Source organism: Trematomus bernacchii, unplaced genomic scaffold, assembly GCF_902827165.1.
Source record: "Trematomus bernacchii unplaced genomic scaffold, fTreBer1.1, whole genome shotgun sequence".
NCBI classification, from domain to species: Eukaryota; Metazoa; Chordata; class Actinopteri; order Perciformes; family Nototheniidae; genus Trematomus; species Trematomus bernacchii.
Genome location: NW_022987784.1, coordinates 462,490 through 483,338, shown reverse-complemented (window position 1 = coordinate 483,338; position 20,849 = coordinate 462,490). Strand labels below are relative to the sequence as shown.

General features: G+C 40.4%; 1 protein-coding gene across 1 annotated transcript in view; it reads right to left on the bottom strand.

The window, feature by feature from the left end:
- Positions 1-20,849, bottom strand: part of ppm1h (protein phosphatase, Mg2+/Mn2+ dependent, 1H) — a 32,522-nt gene that overhangs the window by 7,729 nt on the left and 3,944 nt on the right. The window contains exons 2-6 of the mRNA XM_034149477.1: positions 13,625-13,790; positions 11,079-11,435; positions 4,721-4,833; positions 4,479-4,563; positions 4,173-4,291 (exon numbers count right to left, since the gene is read on the bottom strand). Coding sequence (XP_034005368.1) covers positions 4,173-4,291; positions 4,479-4,563; positions 4,721-4,833; positions 11,079-11,435; positions 13,625-13,790 — 840 coding nt within the window. The remainder of the gene's footprint in view (positions 1-4,172; positions 4,292-4,478; positions 4,564-4,720; positions 4,834-11,078; positions 11,436-13,624; positions 13,791-20,849) is intronic.

The window sequence follows — 20,849 nt, the reverse complement described above, 5'->3', positions numbered from 1 at the left end:
CCCACGCCCCCCGCAGGCCCTGCTGCCAAGCCGACTGCCACGAAGAGAAAGAGCGAAGAGAGAGGCGATGAGGGAAAAAGTCCAGACATCACACAGAGAACGACACAGCCTTGGCATATTTTACCCCTTTTTCTCTTTCTTAAAAGTCTCCCTAGCGACACAGATAGAGACGTCTATGTATGTATGAGACTTTCTTGGTCGGTTTTCTTTGACTGTCTGCTGCAGTTGTGTCTATGTGCATGTTTGTATCTGAAAGTCTGAAGGAAAGGCAGCTGAATGATGCAAGAGAATCCACGTTTACATTCCCCTGCTCTCAGAGCAATGTTTAAACTTCCTCCACTAATGAATAATTTACCGTCTTCAGACCCAGACAGAGGTGCAGTACGAGGAAAAAGAATGAATAATACGTCATGTTTTCATGCCATGTCTTGGGATACACTATTCACCTTTAAGCTAAAGCTCGGAAACTAGCAGTGAGGAAACCTTGCATTTTTATCTCATAGCTGGTATACAGTTTGATTTAGGTGGAACAGCTGTGTCACTCTACAGCACCAGAAACATTACACATTTGAACTAATTTCCAGAAGAGCTGCCATGACAAAGTTTTCCATTCAAACCAGGTGCTACAATAAAAAATCTGGCAACCTTATCTGGATCGGATAACATTTAAAAATGCAGGTTATTCTTTATTTCAACCTTTAGACTGGAGGGATAGGAATGAAGAAGGTAAAACATTTTCGAAACTGTGACAAAAATCGTTTGAATTGAAGATGTTGGGGGTAAAAGATATAAATAAAAGCTATCTGTGGTCTTAAAAGTTATTTTTCTAGTGTTCAAATGTTATTTGCAGATATCATGTGACCCAGGTCTGCCCCACACACACCTCATCAGATGTATTTCAGCTGCTGTGAAGCAGATTAGCAGGGCCCAGGATGGTTTTTACATTACTGCTGGTTCCACTCAGAGAGACCATATGTTTCCACCTTAGGCGAGCGCTGTACTGCTGCACTCAGCACTTTTTTTAACAGTGTGCAGAGCGAGGACTATCACAGCGAACGCAGGCCACAAACAGAGAAATACAGTCTGCAGAATCTTCAGAGCGGCGAGCTGTAACACCCGACCAATAGTTTCCTCACTAATGTTTGCAATATTCATGGTGTGGAAAAACCTCTAAAACAGCAGTTTGATGATGCAAAACCCAAATTTGCGAGACACTAATTAAACCTACCCTTATTTTCAGAAGGGGAAACACCATTTCTCCTGCCATATCGGTACAGACTTCTCTATTTGGGTATTTCACCTTGAAGAAGTGTTACACAGAGACACTCTTCATGTCCTTATTTCAAAGATGTCTGGGAAGAAATCCCTAGAGCCCACAGGCGGGGACAGTCCCCTTCTGGAGACTTTTGTCTACAGCGAAGCCATCCTGTCAGACTGGAGATAAGCAGTGTGTGACAGAAAGCGAGAGATACACATTAATCCTGTTATGATACCTGCTTCCCGCTCTGGGACACGTAGTCCAAAACACAGCGAGGAGAGTCGCTCAAGGGGCGCTCTGTTTGACCACAACACTGAGCGCTTTCACATTTAAGGGCTGTTTGGTGGCCTGATACGTTGCAGTGTGACCAGCAGAGAGAGAGAGAGAGTGAGAGGGGGGAGGGGTATCATCCTCTCTGCAGGTGAGGAGTGATGTCATCTCCTCCCGGTGCAAAGTGAGATGACAGGGAATCAATAGCAGCGTGTGCTCGGCATCCTAATCTGCACACACTTTAATATACATCTAACACACACATAAGCAGACACACACACCTGTCCAGACTTCGAGGTGACATTGTGGCGAGCCTGTGTCAGCACCGGATGAGTCAGACAAATTGGCAGTCGGGGTTCAAACTAACTTTTTTTGGCCAACCTTGATCAGGCTTCTTCCTAGATTGAGTGGTGCTTTCAGGAGCAAAGCAAGGCCAGAGTTAATGGCAGTGACCCAAAGCCTCTCTGAATGTAAGCGATCAGTCATAACGCTACGAAGGCGTAATGGACAAAGAGAAGGGAAGGAGAGAGGGAGGAGAAGGAGAGGGAGTGAAAGTGGATGACAGTGATGTAGGTGTGGGTTAGCCTCCTTCCTCTAACATTCATTATCGATAGGATCAGGGGGAGAGCAGACACCTTAGTGGGCGTGGGCAGTAAAGAGAGACAGCTGGAGGGCCTTTCATTGTCCTATGTGGCCTATACATCTGCTGTTATTGCCTACTTGATTTTACCAGCATTTCTTCCTAGCATTTTATTTTCTCCTTTTTCTATCTTTGCAGCTAGTATTTATTTTTGTCTTTGAAGTCATTCCCATTTGTTTCCCCCCCCCCTCCTTTCTCTATCTCTACACCAGCCAAACACCCTCTTCCCAACCTCCCCTTCACCTGAACACGGCTGACCGCTCAACATCCATCACTCAGGGACACAAACAAAACCGCCCGCCCATCCTGGACAACGATAACAGATTGCAGCAGAAGAGTCCTACGAGCAGAGGGGAAGGGGGGGGAGGTAGAGAAGGTGAGGGAGGAAGACAGAGAGAGGTGGGCTGCAGGCCTGTATGCCTTCATTACACTGTGGCCTTGATCATAGATGCCTTTGAGGGATGTAGATGTCAGAATACACCCACACACACGCAGCATGTGGGCACACTGGCTGCACACACTGACAGCAGAGTGTTCATGGAAAGCTACAGAGGCTTTAAAAAAAGATCCTCTGCACGTATAGAGCGTCTGAACTGCACCTATACAAGATGACACAGTTATGTCACTCGCGTACATCAGAGGAGTCCGCAACGCCGGGTGCTAATTTAAGACCCAGACTTAGTCCGGGTGAAGCGAGCAGAACTGGGTTATGGGTAGAACCTGATTAAAAATACATCACAGGCTGTCTGCGCTGCTGAGACAGCGGGCAGGAGTTCTGGGCCCCATTAGGAACACAGCGGCTGACTGACCTACATCTGCTGAGCCGAGCAGCGCCGCTAAACACATCTGCACGCAGGTGGTGTCAGAGAACATCTCTCCTCACTCACCTTTCAACTATCCCTTAGAAATCTTCATGCATAGTAAATCAGTGGTGGATTGTAACTAAGGATAATCTACTTAAGTACAGTCAAAGTAAAGGTTTGAGGTACTTGTACTTCACTTGAGTATATTGATTATACTACTTCATCCACTACATATTGGAGGCAAATGCATTATTACACTACATGTATTCTAAAGGCTAGTTACTTTGCAGATTTCGATTATTATAATGTAAATCTACTGCTCAAAAATAAAAAAACTGTCCTTGTGATATGTATTGGAGTAGAAGAAGTATACAATCTAGATATTTAAGAACTGTACATAAATACATACACTTTTTACAACAATCCTTACTTTCCTTAAGCACATCAATACAGGACCTTTATCTCAAGGAGGGTTTTTCTTTTTATTGTGGTAATGCAGCTCTGCCCAAAGTTGCTACACAGGTAACCTTAGCAATGTTTGCAACTTGCTATAAGAATATAAACGTTATAATAGGTTGTTAAACACTTTGCTACTTCGAAGACATATTGAGTACACTTGGAGCTGCCCATGAAATCTTTTGCTAAGATCCCCTTTCCTCCTCCATCTTTTCTCTCCCTTCACATTTCCATCTGTATCTCAGTCCTTACAGCATGTTCTCTCGCTTTTCTTCTTTCTCACACATTTTCCTAAATGTCTTTGACCTTTTTTAACCTCTCTCTCTCTCCGCAGAAAGAAAAAGAGCTGTCCTTGCTATGCCCACATATTCCTTCTCAAATGTCTTTCACACACAGAAGCAGAAATGTCAAGGCCACTTCTTGGCCTCCTACTCAGAGTGGAGACTTGAGCGGCTTTAGAGTGCTGCACACTCAATGGGGTAGAAATCACTATTATTGGCAATTTCTTAAGGGGCACATTACAGTAAATCGCCCACAGGTAGATAATCGCAAAGTAATGTACTGTAGGGCATATTTGAGGATAAGAAGCTGAAATTATTTTTACTTAAAGGTTGTGAAGATTTGGGTAAAAAATCAAATGGGTAATAAAAAACAATGTGGGATCATCATCACAGTTTACATGCTGTGTTCCTTGTGCATTAGCATCAATCTAATCAGTAAATCAGTGAAGAATCAATAAACCCACCATCCTGACATGGTGAAGTCACGGTACAGCATCCTCTTCCCCACCTCCTTTTTCTGGACTCTCCTCGGGAACTCCAGATGTGTAAACTCGTTCCCTAATAAGTGGGGCTGCATGTAGGCCTTGATATGAAAAAGAAAAAACAGAAAAAGAAAATTGACATACCCACGGGATAGGAAAAACAATTCCATAGTCTATTAAGCAGACAAAGAGAGCAGGCAGTGTAAGAGACAGAGGAGGGGAGGTCAGCTCTGCTAATATCTGACAGCTGTGCTCACTAGGAAGGAGCAGAAAAGGGTTATTTCTTACCAGGAACTGCAGTCGCTGTCTCTCTGACTCGGGTGTGAACTCTGCTGACATGGGGATGACTTCCCCTGCCCGGATAATGATAGCTCTGAGGAAGAGGGGGAGACAAAACAAAACTGTGTTTATTTGAGGCGGGACACTGTTGCTCCTCCTGGCTGCAGGGCACGAGAAGGTGACCGACAAAAGAGATAATGCCATTGTGCGTCATAGAAAAGTTCCCCTTAATTTGTGCATGTGTATCTCACCTGCTGTCCCCAGCGTTAGCAACGTAGAGCTTCCCGAGCATATAGACGACCACCAGAGCAGTGCAGCCCCCTGAGATGTTGTAGACGGCCTTCTCCTTCTCTATTTGCACATCCTAAATACAAACACACACACACAAATGAATCCTCTGATGAGGTCACAACCACATCCTCTGCAATGCAATCATGTTTCTAATCATAACAGACTACAAAAACGTTTTCCTATCACGCTGTGGCACAAAGAACCTCATTCCGAATCAAATAATGCCAGAATACTTAAAAAACACCATGATACTATTATCAATTATAGCACCATAATGAATTCATCCATCAAAAGCACCATAAGTCAAGGAGCAATAAAAAAACAAGAATGGAAACCAAAAGGATAGGAAAGAAAGTTAGGAGGGACCGCTGGTTATTACACCAGTTAATTAGCCCATATTAATTTGTTGCTAATTAAACAAAAAAAATGATATGAAAAATCCCATGCTAACAGTTCATTAATTAGATGAATGATTAACCTGTCAGCGAATTAATCAAAATGCCAACATACATTTGAACCAAGCTGCTCACACTTGGTTTAACCCTTTAATGTGGCTATACTGAGAGGTCTTCAATGGCAAACAGAAGTATGAAGTTATCCCGAGAAAATGGACGTCCCCTCTAGCGCCTTCCTCGAATCCCTCCGCCACCTTCCACACAGTGAGCGGGAAGAAAGATGTTGGCAAACACATTTGCACATTGCCTTCCCTAACATGTCGTCCCAAGAGGAATGCTAAACCAACTAAAGCATGTCGCCTTCTGCTCCACTGCCGACGACCTCCATCTGATTACAACTGTGAATGTGTGTGTTTTTGTAGTGTATGCGTTTCTCTGACAGGAGACAGGAATGCATGTGTGTGTAGAAGGTTTTGCATGTGTGTGCATAAACCAGATATGTGTATGACTTTGAATGTGAGTGTTTTGTATTTTATGAAGACTTTTTGGACAGAAGTAGCAGGGTTTTTTGGGGTGTGTGTATTCTGAACATTTGCAGAAATGTGTGTGTGTTGGGAAGGGGGGAACAAATGTGTCCTTCACCCTGAATTAATTATAAATCCATTGCGAACCATACATATTTATTCTCCCTGTATCCAATACGTTTTGCTGCAGGCAAAGTCTTCAATAATGAAAGTGCCTGCATAAACATCTACACTTTTCTCCTCTCCACTTCCGCAAGGAAACGTCTGACAACTGAGCTAAATAACCGGAAGGCAGATAGGCTAAATGTTTTCTTCCCTTCTTCAAATGTAATATATACATATTGTCTGTAAGTAATCACCCTATAATTAGAAAGGAAAATCTAATCTAAGGACAACCTAATTATATAGTTAAATAATTATACTCTACTAAAACCCAATTGAATTTTTAAAAAGCAGTGACACATCAAAGTATACTTAAAAAACAGACCAAAAAGTATTGAGCAGCACATAACAGAACCTTGAGAACACACTTCATACACAGAAAAACCACATGAACACCTCTCATCCAAACAACCAATCATGTAGTTTGTTTATGACCTTTTATAAACATCCTAAAAGACCGCTAAGTTATGGGTTTGACTATTTAAAGGTGGGGTAGGTAATTTTGGAGAAACCAGCTCGAGATCGCTAGAATTTGAAAATACACAGCCGGAACAAATCTGCCACTTCCTTATAGAGCCCCTCCTCCAACACACACGAACGCGCACATGACCAATGAGGGCACGAGATAAGTTTGTGCACAGATGGAAGGCTGACAGGCAGGTAGGCCATCCAGTTATTTTAGCCAGGCCGGCTAAAATGATTGGTCGTGCTTTTTACAGTACTACGGCTTCCACAGATGACATTTTTTTATGGATTTTTTGTCAAAGCACTTAAGATATTCATTGCTATCGGGATGTTAAGAGCATTCCATGGAATATAACAAAAAGTGTATCTCAAGCCGGTTTCTCAAACTTACCTACCCCACCTTTAAGAAAACATATTTCAATACAATTGACATAATAAGGTTTCATAGATAGAGTAGTTAGTAGCTATGTTATTCAACATATTGTCATGGAGGCCATTATCTTCACAGCAAAGTTCAAAAAAGCTTTCTCACTGAACAAGATGGTTTGACTTTATTGGCAAAAGCTGAGTTGAGTCACTGTTCTACCTATGAGCTACAGGTCAGGCCAAACACTACCTCTTCCTGATGCAGTGTTATGTGTTGAATCAATGAGAGCCTGAAGCTACTAGGCCAGGAAAAGATAACAGAGAGCAGAGCTGGCAGAGAAACATGTGAAACATCAGATATGATGGATAACTCTGATGATGGACTGTGAGACAGGGAATTAAGGGAATTAATCATTTTAACTGATTAGTTAAATTAGTGGCACATCAGTTGTTTTTGAGGGCAAGCAGGACCTTTGGGCTAATTCTTCTGCCAATGCTCCTTTAATATAGAGCATTAATAACCCGCTGAAACACACTAACACAGTCACACACCTGGTTATAACTCACTTCTCATCGAATAAGATCTGAGATACAAAATATCAATAAATATAGAAAGATTATGGATGGTTAAACTACTCTTGATAACTCCTGACTAACACAGAAATGTTGAAACATTATATTGATTAACCTTCATTTCCTGAAGGCTAATGCTTAACATCGTATCTCATGCTCAAATAAAAAGTTTAACATTTTGGGAAATACACATTCTGTCTGCGCGAGAGAAGATCAATAACACTGAGGTCTGTGGCTCAAGCAGGTAGCTTAGCGTAGCATACTGTAAGTAGAAGTAGGATTCAAGCCTGGGTCTTTTTAGTGTTCATAAATATGCCCATAATAAGTCTCAAGGTAACTTGATATAGTTTGTGATTTTGAGAAGTAATCTTTTTGGCTTTCTTGTCAAGAGTAAGATGGGAAAATGAATGTGACAAATGATGTTACCACAGGCAGGAAGTTAGCCTAGCCTAGCCTGGCTCTGTCTTAAGATGACAAAATATGCCCAACAGCATGGTGTGAACAGTTGTCGTTTTTACAAAGAGTTGCATGAGTATTTCATCGCCTGTTTTTCTGTAGTCTCCACTTTTTTTTTCACAGAATATACAAACAAGATTTGTCATGCTTAATACTGAGCTTAACGGCTAGTCATGCTAGCTGTTTTCCTGGCACTAGTTCGGTGCTTAGCTTAGCTACTATGTGGCTAGTGAATACAAAAAAAAAGCCAATTAGTACATTTCCCCAAAAGGTTAAATTAATGCTCACATCATTATGAAAGTCCTAAAATACTGAGATAGTGATTAAATGTAAAGAACTGTATACCTGAGAATACAGGTACCAATGCCACAAATACATGTTTTAAACTAAATAGGATCTAAAAAGGCTAGTGATGTCATCTCCTCGTTTCCTGTAACCAACAGCTTGACTTATAAGCCTTTGTCTCGGAGCTACAAGACGTTGTTTTTGATGTTTACACATCCCTGAGTGTTTATCGGCTTCAGCAGCAGCCACTACACACACACACACACACACACACACACCGGCCGCTCCCACAGGAATGCAGTGAGTCGTGTCAGAGGAGAATTAAAGGCGGATCCTTCTGATAAGATACAGAGACTCTGTGAACTCTAAAACAAAGATTACGAGTCATACCAAACCTTCCCAAATGTTGCTGACACTTCCTTTTATCGTAAAGAATGAGCTTTATTAGACTTTGTGAAGACTGGAGGACTTTGGGGGGGAGATTATGACAAAATTGACTTTTTGGTAGCAACTTATCAACAGTTCTAAGATTAATTGTGTACCATGTGATTGTGATTGCATCTATTACATAAAAAATGATTGACTACGAGGAAAGTAGATATGGTTATTTCAGGTGGTTATACCCTTTTTTTCTCATCTCTGGTCTCTGAATACAATACGTAACGCACTATGAATGCAATCAACTGGAAATCCATTCTACATGTATATGCTTTAATACATAGCTTCCTGAAGAAAGACTACTGTTAGATAGTTGTGTAGCTTCAGTGCTTCATGGACACAGTGACATCAACTGCAATGTTTGAAATTGTAGATTTCCCTTTAAGAAAGAGAGAGGACACGGAGGGTAAAGAGTGCAGACTCAGAGCCAGAGAGACACGTGAGAGTGAGACGGGAAGCAGAGTGAGACATAGATGTTTGCTGATTGCTGGGAGATGTGGACAGACATGTTTCTGACAACGAAAAAGATCAAGAGAGTAGAGCAGCAAAGAAACATTTTAAACACAGATTATGCACCAACTTCATAGTTCAAAATCCTGCCATATGACATAAAGAAATGTGCAACTGTATTTCACAAAACCCAATCCTTGTGACTGGGTGAAAAAAAATCAACTCATCATTAACCAGAGTACTCCTTTTTACATTGATTAACTGATCCTTATACAATCATTAAGTACACCTACACGAGCCATACGTGCCCCAATGCAAATGTTCCTGATGGTTGGTGAGAACAGGTGATTGCACACTACCACCTAGTGGCAAAGATGTGTAAACACCAGCTGTACTGAGTAATGGACTTTTTATTGAGCTGCACTGCCCTCTATCAAGCTAACATTGTACCTCCCCAAATGATCTCACCTATAACACATGTTTTGAAGACGTTGTGCTCTGCAGACCTGGGTCAAGCATCAGTGGAAGATAAATGAGTGCCTATGTTACTCCTTTTAATCATTTTGTGCAATCCATAATATATTTTATTGAAGTCTATTGTTTGTAGGTATTTGATTAACTCTTGTTTTTAATCGCATGGTTATGCTAGAATAGGCTATTTGTACATTAACAAACAATGTGTCTTTCATTTGGAGAGGAGCGTTTTGTCTCTTAATGTCTTTCATTTTTGTAAAGCACTTTGAATTGCCTTGTGTTGAAAGGTGCTATATAAATTACATTACATTACATGTCATTTGTTAGACACTTTTATCCAAAGCGACCAACATACATTCAGTACTGTGGACAATCCCCACAGGAGCAATTTGGGGTGAAGTGTCTTGCCCAGGGACACAACGACATGCTGACTGCAGTGGGAGACTCAAATTTGCTACCCCCTGATTCAAAGTCCAGCACTCTATCCACTGAGCCACAGCCGCCAGTAAATAAATAAACTTGCCGTGCCTTTGCTTCGGTTGTAAACAACAATTACAGTATTTCAAGTTGTTTACTTGTTTATATTTACTCTCAGGCACTGTCCCATAGCAAACTATGATTTACTAAATGTTAAACCACAGGGATTTCAAGAGAAGGAGAGTGACTTGTAATCTCTCAAACTCTTTCTCAACCCAGGCCTGCTCTGTTTTCATTGGCTCTGGTCTCAATCTCTTGGCCTCTGCATGAGGAAAGTTTCCGGAATCCACTTAAAGCAAGGCCAGGTGGCTTGTGTGTGTGTTATCTGACTGACTGCCTTCACACTGCTGGTCTGACATCAAATCTATTTCTTGGGTATTACATGTTCATACTTTAATGTGGGTTTGATTGCTGTAATAACAATTAGACAATCATGTTTGGTTTGATATATACTTTCAGGCATTTTAAGTCCTGGCCCCAAAACTCTGGAACAATTTACCAGCTGAGATTAGGCTTGCTCAATATATCAGCGCTTTTGAATCTCTTCTCAAAACATCATTAAGATTTCATGGCAATTGATGTATTTACCTTTATGATATTTTATTATTATATTGTGTTTTTATCCTTTTGTATAGCACTTTTTAACAGTGTGAGGAAACTATGTAAATAAGGTTTATTTTAATATATTATTATTAGTTTATGTTTTAATTTTTATTCTGAAAACACAACATAGAGGTGCGGGGATTTTCTAATTGATGTTGTGATCAAGAGTAAAATAAATGGAAACAGATAATTAAAGTCTACAAGGGATAGGTTTTAAATTCTCATGAAATAGAGCAATTTGTTTTATTAGTGTGTAATTTCACTGGTTTTGTGTGTTGAGAAGTGCTGTACAAACAATCTTGCAACAGTCTACACCAGATTAACACGGTGTCTTTCTTTCATTGAGAAACAACTAGCTGTTTTTAAGCAAAGCAGATGCTGTGATTTATGCTTTGGGAAAAGGGACAGGACTAGCCTTTCTCTTCATATACACATAAAACCATAGATGGAAGTAACTACTCCCGGCGATTTGACGGGCGGAAGTCCAATGTTATTCTGGGAATTATAGGAATTCACTATCTAAAGCAGCAGTACACGAGGAACAAGGGAACGTCTCTCCAACATCCATGTGTGGTATTTTCACTGTACATTGAAAGGTCAACACGTACTATTAAACACTTTGAGACTTCTACTTCACACACGCCTCTTACCATGTCTTTGAAAGCGTTCTCGATGGCTCCGACCACCAGGCTCTCGTGTGAAACCTTCTTCTCCGTAAAGAAGCGTGTGGGGGGGGTGCTGGGTGAGCCCGGAGCCCCTGCGGCGCCGCGGAGCGAGGCGGCCCGGGTGAGGGCGCGCTGGGACGTCGGGGTGAGATGGTGATTGATAGGCTCCTCCCCCAGGCACGTAGGCGGCAGCAGGTTGGGAGTGCAGATGATCTCCAACACCTCCTGAAGGTGCAGGGCCACGTGGTGATGCAGGAGGCGGGAAGCCATCACAGCCACCCCGGAGCCCGCGTGGCCATCGAACATCGCCCAGTAGTGGAGCGTTAACTCTTCAGAGCCGTCCTGGAGACAGGTAAGAGTCAGACAAACATTAGACAGTGACACATTGAGCACTTAGGTCAATGGAGGAGTGGGTGGAGGAGTTTGGGAAGACCTTCATTCACCCTCATCAACTAACTAAACACTGGAAATTATTTTTTAGTTTAATAAAGCAACCTCATCCAGTGTGTGAATGATCCTTATGTCTGTCAGTTGAGAATACTAGCCGTGCTTTAACTTTTATAGTCACCAGAAAGGGTCATCACATGGTTCTTTAATAATATACCTTACTGTCAGAAGATGATAACAGCCAAACAAATATGTCAAGGTTTAATTAGCATTTCTAAATGAATGCTTGGACAAAAATTACATCAGGTTTCTGATAACTCCAAGGAGTGGTTTGAATGAGTACATTTCTTGTTATCAAAAGGAATGAAAAGCAATGACTCATCATCCAAAATGATAAAAGATTATAATGTAATTCTTTATCCTTACAACATGATGATGTACTGCTGTGGTTCCTTACTTGAAAGGATGAACCGTATAAATACAACCTTAGGCAGGGTAACACATTGATGTTGGGTAAAAGGCCACAACCCAAAAAGGTTGGGAACTACACATACAGTATATGGAGGCTGTGGCTCAGTGGATAGTGTGCTGGACTTCGAATCAGGGGATAGCAAGTTCAAGCCCCACTGCAGTCAGCATGTCGTTGTGTCCCTGGGCAAGACACTTCACCCCAAAATTGGGGATTGTCCACAGTACTGAATGTATGTAAGTCGCTTTGGATAAAAGCGTCTAACAAATGACATGTCATGTAATGTAATATCAGTGACCAGAAATATAGAAAGCCTTGTTCAAGAAGATGTTCGAAAAACTTTAGCCCCGAGTACAGCTGCCACAACAGAAACTGCATGGTCCAGGTGTTTAGGGCTTAACACATTATCCAAAGTTTAAGGCCATTGAAATAATAAAATGGGATTAAATATTGTAGGAGTTCACTAGGAATGCTTTAAGAAATGCAACAACTCTATGATCTTCAGCCCTCCTGGAGCAAATGGCCATGCTTTTTCCAGTCTGTTCGGATACATATTTGACTCTCTTTTAAGTAATAAATCACACATAATGAAAGTCTGGACATAGAGTTGCTATTGCACACATCTCACGAGGCCTTAACACACATATGTAAGTGAGGAATAGACTTCCTCTGCATGGGAAGGGTTTATGCTGCATTTTTGTGTGAGTGTTAATCATTGCAAGAACAAAAGCTTAGACTTTCTAAATATACAGTAGTGCAAGCAGATGCTACAACATGAGCCGATGAAGCAAGCAAATAGCACTAGACTTTTTATGGTCCAGTACCTCTGCAGTAGTGAGTCATGAGGTACTTGCATGAGTTTGCTGTAGGCTCTGGCTGGGTCTAAGTAAAGTACTGGTGGGCTAAGGGGACATGTTATCTGCAGTATTACCTAATATAGATATATTTTGCCTGTGGAAAATGAAATGACAAAGTGCTCAGTATAACTGGTTTGAGATAAAGAGCAGTGAGGGAAAACAGAAATCTCTGAGCGCATGTCGAACCCGGAAGACAAATCGAACAACAGGAGATCAGTGTTCAGTTATTTCTACGCTTTTTCAGGTTAGTATCAGAAAATTGACCGAGTAGCCATTGTCAGTAGCTGGATAGAGTGTGTCAAAAACAGTGCTAGTTTATAATTCACAATACCTTTGTATATATGGTTTTTGGTCTAACTTAAAAGCTTTACTTGCTTTCACCTGGCTGTTGAGAGCTGAAGGCCGAGGCTGTGTAAAGGACGCTGTGCTGTACGCACCAATAAACTGCTGATGGGACGGGATGAGGGAACACTGCGTCCCAACAGCAAGGACTACAGCCTGGATTTCATGGGTGAACAAATGCTTGAACGTCAAGGATCTTAGTCCATGTACAGTATTAACAAGATACCAAAAAGATGGCTTAGAAAATGTGCATTTGTCCTCAAGTTTTATCTCATGAATTCCTGTTATGTTAAAATCAGAAATCAGAATCAGGTTTATTACCAGGTAGGTTGACACGTACGAGGAATTTGACTTGATGTCGTGGTGCATACATAAAAGTAAAACTAAAATGTGTCTGCTGAATAAAAAATCCCAGTGAAAGATGATGGAAAGGAGGATATTTGTTATTTGGAAACAGACGCTTTAGTTCGACTCACATTGCAGTCCCGGGGGCTCAGACCCTCTCCGTTTGGCAGGGAAGACCTCCTGCGGGCCAGGGAGGTCCGGTTGGGTGTGGAGCATCCTGAGGGTCTCCGTTTGACCACCAGCACCTCGCAGCAGGCCTGGTCCTCATTTAGCGCACTCTTTCCTGCATTGATCACCCTATATAGAGAGGGGATAACAGAACACAACACAGGGAAGGTGAGACATACTTCATTTTAACAGGACAACTTGGATAAGAAAAAAAAAGAATTTAAATCAATGACATTAAAAACTAAAATAGGATATTAAAGAAAGCATGTTTCGTACAGGGAGAACAAAACACAACACTATGGTTTAACCGTAGAAAGAGAATAAAATACTCTAAGTCCCTCTCTTCCCTTTTGAAAGACAGTTCAATCAAAATGTAAGATATCACCATGGTAAAATAGACTGTTAGCTTAGCATCAATTTATGTGCTATATAGTAGGAACTTGTTTCTGTTACCGAGTGCAAAATAATGCCATCAACAAGCTGCCCTTAAACATTACAATGCATTAAAGGATAGTCAGTGATGATCATGGGTCACTTGTGCTTTTCTGGAGTGGAAAACAATTTCAAAATCGAAGGGTACATGGGGGAGAAAATGTCATGCAATCCTGTGGGGACGTTGACTCAATGGAAGTTTGAATCAGGGAGAGATACTCCCTACAAAGCCTGAGGGAGGAAAGTCTGAGGGATGAACTATTTCCAAGAAGATCACTTGTCATCTCCACTCCGTCATTTCAAGCACTCCCTTCTATCAGAAAAACAGTTCAGGAGCAGCTGTGTCATGCTCTAAACCAGTGGTTCTCAACCTGTGGTACGGCTCCCGCTAGTGGTACGCGGAGGAATCTGACATATAAAAAGAAAATATGTTTTTTTTTTTTATTTGTATTTAACCTTTACACACATAACACAGACATATAAAATACAGAAAACACAACTAAGTAAACAAAAATACGAAAAGCAGTCACTACATTGGCACATTTGGGACATTAAGGTACACTACTTATTACTGCAAGAGCAGCTGGTGGTAAGGACCTCAGACAACTTCAATTTAAAACAGGCTATAGGGCCAAGTGCCATCAGTTTAAGGCTTGATTGAATAACATTAATTAAAAAATAAATCATACTATCAAAATACTACAACGAATGAAAATAAGCTTGAGATAATTGAAACTGTGGTTTAAATAAGTTCTAATAGGCTATTGTTGTTTTTAGATTTAGAAACGAAAACATTTTTTTATTTTTTTATTTATGGCGTTGCTAATGACGACCTTACTACCCGCGAGAAGAATATTACCAGCGAAAGTGAACAAGTGAATGAGGAGGAGGACAGTCATCAACCGAGCCAGCAACGCAAAAGTGATATGCACAGTCACAACGCTGTGATGGAGGAGAGAAGTGACTCAGGAAGAAGGCATTTGCACAAAGAATGGAGAGAAGGCTGTGACCGAGGTCAAAAGCTGAAAAAGCACACACTTGTCCTTAATTGTTATCTTATTTACTTTGCCATCACAGAAATGCCAGCAGACTGAAGGCTATTAGCCCTTAGGCTCATCTGCTCCTGGAGGCTTTCATTATTATTGTGGAACTGAATTCCCAAGAGGACATTTTCTGTTACAATGTAGGTTGTTGCAGGAGGCCTACATTCACACTTTGGTATAGGTCCAGGAAATGACATGTGTGTACAGTTGACATTTGTTGTGTGAGAATAAGTTATTATTTTGTTCTTTATATTCTCACTTGTGGTGTGAGAAAGAGAGAGAGAGAGAGAGAGAGAGAGAGAGAGAGAGAGAGAGAGAGAGAGAGAGAGAGAGAGAGAGAGAGAGAGAGAGAGAGAGAGAGAGAGAGAGAGACTGCCCTTCGTACATGTAGCTGTGGCTGACAATAAATAATGTTATTATGAATACATTTGCCTCCGAGTCCTGCATGAACTGTGCATAGACTGTATTTTAACATTGGTCATAGGGTGGTACTCGGAGAGCCAACTATTTTCTCAGGTGGTACTTGGTGTAAAAAGGTTGAGAACCACTGCTCTAAACGTTAACAAAGGTTATTGTGCCTCGCTAGATGATACACTAATACAGTTTATTTTAGGTCTTCAATGTCCTTTTAAACACTTTGAGCTGTGACCTTTAATCTGTTCTTAGGACGACATAAGTTTCTCCTTTATAACAGCAGTTCTTTTTTTACGAGAAATTATGACTGCACAGTCAAATATGCAAGATAAACTATGCAAATATACACCATTTGCATATACATCTCAGTTTGAGACCTACACATGTATGAGAGGACAGAGAAAGCACATAAATACTGCATAATGTGACACCTAGGTTGTTCACTGCTGAGAGCTGCTGTTGTGGTTGTGGACAAGCACATGTTGCTAAATAATGCTCCAGGCAATCTCCACACCATCATTCATAGTACTACAGTGGCCCTATTCAAACTGAGAATGTGGTATTTTTTTTAATTAGAGCAGAGGACGACAGAGAGACAAGGGGGCATGCAGAAACACAAAGTATTATTCTGTTGGAAAGTGTATGTTTGTGGAATTATTTCCTGTTTTACTTCAACAAACAATTGTCTAGAGATACTACGTAGAGACTGGTAGCATGTCTCTATTTCATTAAGCAATGTCTTGAGTATGAATAATATGAAATAAATGAGACATTATATGGCTACACGTTGATGTGAGAGTTAGTCATGATTTCTTCCCTACGGAGGATCCTACATTAATAATCCTAATTGGTCATGAAGCTGCAGAGATCCTCCGTCTCCAGCTAAGGAAACACTGCTGGTTGTAAAACCGTCAGGATGTGGACTGAGCAGACCTTTTCTCAGTATGATTGATTTTAATTGGAGTCTTACACAATGGCCTATTCACCACATCCCCGTCCTGAAAACTAAAAATAGCACACTCCCTGTCGTGTGTCAATACGACAGCTTCAGAGTAAACACTTCATTTGACAGCACAGCTACCCAACATTGCTTATATAAGTATAGAAAGAAGCTCATTTTCTATCTATAATGTGGTGAAACACAATTATCAACAATAATTATAATAATAAGATGGTTCCAGTTTCTCAGAAAAAGGGATTTACTGTTTTTTTGGGTCATGTCATTATAATTTAAATAAACGTTGAATATCCTTTTACTTTGTAGTGTTGATTGGACTTTATTTTGGGGTCTGGAAAATTGCAATCACTATCTAACATGTTAGAGTCTTCTGTATTAAACCATGTTTTAAAAAACATCAACAGCACCACTTTACAAACCTCGTCACTGATAAAGACAATAACACAAAAGCAAAAACCGCTCAGCAGATGTCATTTGTGCAAACACATACTTTCCTCATTTTTTTCTGCATCCTAAATGGAGCATGTTTGGGGATTGCTCAGTTGTCACAACATGACCTAATAATGTAACCTGTATGAGTGTCAACAGTGCAAACTACATCCACTGATAAATAACGTGGTTGAAACTCACATAAAAAGATAATATATGCACACATTTGTCTGTCAAACTGGTATTTCTAATATCAGGAATATCCTTTTACACTCAATTGTTGCACATTGGGATGACTGCACTTTAACATAATTGTTGCTTAATTAGTCACAACCGTTTTAGAGAAAACCTGGCATTTAAAACAAAGTGTTATTTTAATTACTGCTAAGGTTTCCAGGTAGCATTTGGTTTCAGTTTGTGCCACAACTCTCAAATTGTGCACATAGTTTGATTTTTTATTCAACTTTAAAATCAGTTTATGAAATCATGTAGTCAGGAAAATGACCACCAGTAATGTAGGTATACAGTGTATGTGTAGTTAACGTGTTCCTCTCCTAACTTGATGATGAAAAGAGGCCACACACTTCATCATGCATGTCTGAGACCAAAGCACAGCAGGGAGCCATGTTCCTTTGACCTCAGTCGATCACAAGATTACAGATGAGCCGTCGATCCTTTCATCTCCTATACGAGAGGGAGAGCCTTCCAGACCCCGAGGCAGGAGCAGGGCTGTCCGATTCAGTTACCTTGTTTCATTTCTTCACGTCTGAGACAATGACACGACCTTAATTACTCTGTCAGAGTCGTAACCTACATTGTGCATGCATTCTGGGAATCTCTTTCTTGTCAGTAACACTTGACCTGAAGATTTACTGCAAAGGCCTCATCAGTCAGCAACAGGTCATTTTATGTGATGTGAATGTGTTACCGTTTCCTTCATGTTTAACCGAATGAGCATTTCATGTATAACTTTGCAAAAATAACAGATTATTTGGCAATTGGATGACATTTTTTAAAACTAGATTCTTGCTTTTTTTACAACTAAAAGCACACATTAGTGATGCCAAGTTCTCAGAGAATTCTGACCTGAAGGCAACTACACACTGTTTCCAAAACACAGGTTATTATAGTTAACTAATGAAACACTGCATTACCTCCAATGTAACTGATACTCCTCCGGCACTTCAATGTATATTTTGTGGAGTTATTGTAAATTCTCAAGTTTATCTTTGAAGACAATATTACTGCATTGTACTTTTAAAGAGGCCCTATTATGCTTTTTGAGGTTTCCCTCTCCTGTAGTTTGTTAGACAGATTTGTGTGCATGTAAAAGGTCTGCAAAGGCCCTTTGCTCCCCCCTCCATAGGGATGTTCTCTTCCACACACTCAACTTCTTGTTTACACTCATGCTTCTATTGTCTAGCGCTCCAAGACATTGTACGTGATAGGCTAAGGGTGAAGTCCATCTATAAGGGTTTGACCAATCACAGCACAGTCGGCCAGCTAACCAATCAGAGCAGACTGGACTCTGGTTTCAGACAGAGGGTGAAAAGAGGTGCTGCAGCACAGACAGTATGAGAAAAATAAAGACCTTTTTGAACATTAAAGCAAGGAGACATGTCACAGTAGAGGAACAAAATACAAAAATGAACCTGAAAATAAGCATAATATGTCCTCCTTCAATTCTGTATTCTTCAAGTTACTTGTTTCCTAGTTGTGTGGTTGTACTCTTGCAACATCTCAGTATCCTCCAGCACATCATGTAAGATACCAATAAAGATGATCCATGTGATTATAGCATTCTCTTTCAATGGTAACTCATATTTAAACTACACGTTAGGGCTAACTGGCACTGAACTGAAACCGCATTACGTCGTTTCTGCCTCAAAGCGATGTGGCGTGTTGATGTAGCAGAAACACAAAAACATGTGCTGTATCATGTGATTGAGCACTGGGAAGCTTTGTACATAAAAAGTGCTGCTCATGTGCTTCCTCTCCACAGTTGAGTGGTAACATTGACTTCATTTAGCAACTATAGAGTGAAAAACTACCAGGAACAAAGAAATGGATTGACCTACTGTACGATTAAAACAGAGAAGGACATGAAGACATGCATATGAATAGCTTTTCTGTGTTTAAAACATGTTCAACCCTTCGCTATATTGTAAATCCATGACCAATGTTAAGCAGAAGCTTTTATTTATTTTCACTTAGATATTAATACTGAGAATATCAAACTACAGTCTTCATACCCTGAAGCTTACCTGCAGACAAAGCATAAAGTGAGCAGTGGTGATGCTATAGTGTTTAGCCTACAGACCCACATGTTGATTAAGTATTGATGGGACCGCCGCTGAGGTTTCAGGATTATATTGGTCCTGGGTCAGAAAGAGTAAGTGAATAAGTGAATGGCTGGGAAAGCTTTGTCACAATTTATTATTTGACCTGTTAGTGCCACCACTGCTCCAACAACCATATTGGATGTGGTAAAGAGGAAAGACGTAGAGGAGAAGGGGAGCTGAGGTGAATCCTATTTAGATACACAATTAAATCTCTAATATTGATAACATGATTTAAAAGTTCCGAGGGGGGCCTCTTCATTTTGCTTCATAAGAAAACATTTGGCTTTGGCATAGGGCTGCTCGATTATGGCAAAAATCATAATCTCGATTATTTGGGTCAATAATTGATATCACGATTATCCATTTACTTTGAAAACATCAATCTATTGGAGAATAATTTTTTGAACAGTATATTTTCAACAGTTGATTACCCTGAACTTTAAGTATAATTCAACTGAAAAACCAATACAAAAAAAAATTATAATAAAAAAAAATCGTTTTATTGCGATTACGTTGTTTTCGTAATCGTTGCAAGCCATAATCGTAATTGCGATTAAAATACGATTAATTGAGCAGCCCTACTTTGGCATAATCCTTTCATCACTGGATAGAAATGTTCTGTCTTCTATGCTATTATCAAGCATCTATTTGTTCTAAAAACCAGAATACTCCATGTCTAACTTTTACTAACGCTCCACATGAGGAGTTTCCCTCATTTTTTTCACTCTCTTTTTTCTCTTCCCATCACTTTAGCCCTACAAAAAGTGAGCAACCACGTTACAGGCTATGGCCAATTATGCAAAATATATATTTGAATATTTATGGAAACATACATAATGATGTTCAGCTTAAAATATAAGAGGAACCGAAACCAGGTTAAGAAGTCAATGTCGCTAAGAATGTAACTAATGATTATTGTCCTAATGTTTTCACTTAATAGATCACTTTTGAGTGCATCCGAAGAACTATGAGGAAGAAACCAGGAGTGAGGGAAACTTCAGTTTAAAATGGAAATGGATATTAAACAGACTGTTGTATGTGTACACTAATCTGAAGGTGGTGATCACAGTGGCCACTTTATAAGCTACACCACTATAACATGGGAAGGACAAAAAATAACATAACACCTCTCAATATAATAAACTCCAGTACAACGCCACATTTAAGTGTGACTTCAGTAATAAACATACACAGAAGTAACACATTTTAAACAATGTGAACAAAACACATGATGGGTGGAAAGCGACTGGAGAGAGAAGCAGCAGTAAATGTAGCCTGTCTAAAGAAGGAGGCCTGGAGAAGAGAGGGCGGTGAGCAATACCCACTGATCCATTCAAATGATGGTGCTCACCGGATCTGACAGTGCACGCACTCAAGAGACTGTGCCTCAGAATCAGCCTCATAATAAGGGGCGTTCACACCAAGTTCTTTTCCCACAAAGCCACAACTGCTCTTCCTTTCTCCACAGGGTGCAACACAATAACCCAGGATAACCTCAGTCAGGTTGAATGAAGGGAAAAGAGTAGAGAGAAGAAGGTGGAATTCATCCTGCATGTTCCCAAACTTTTGG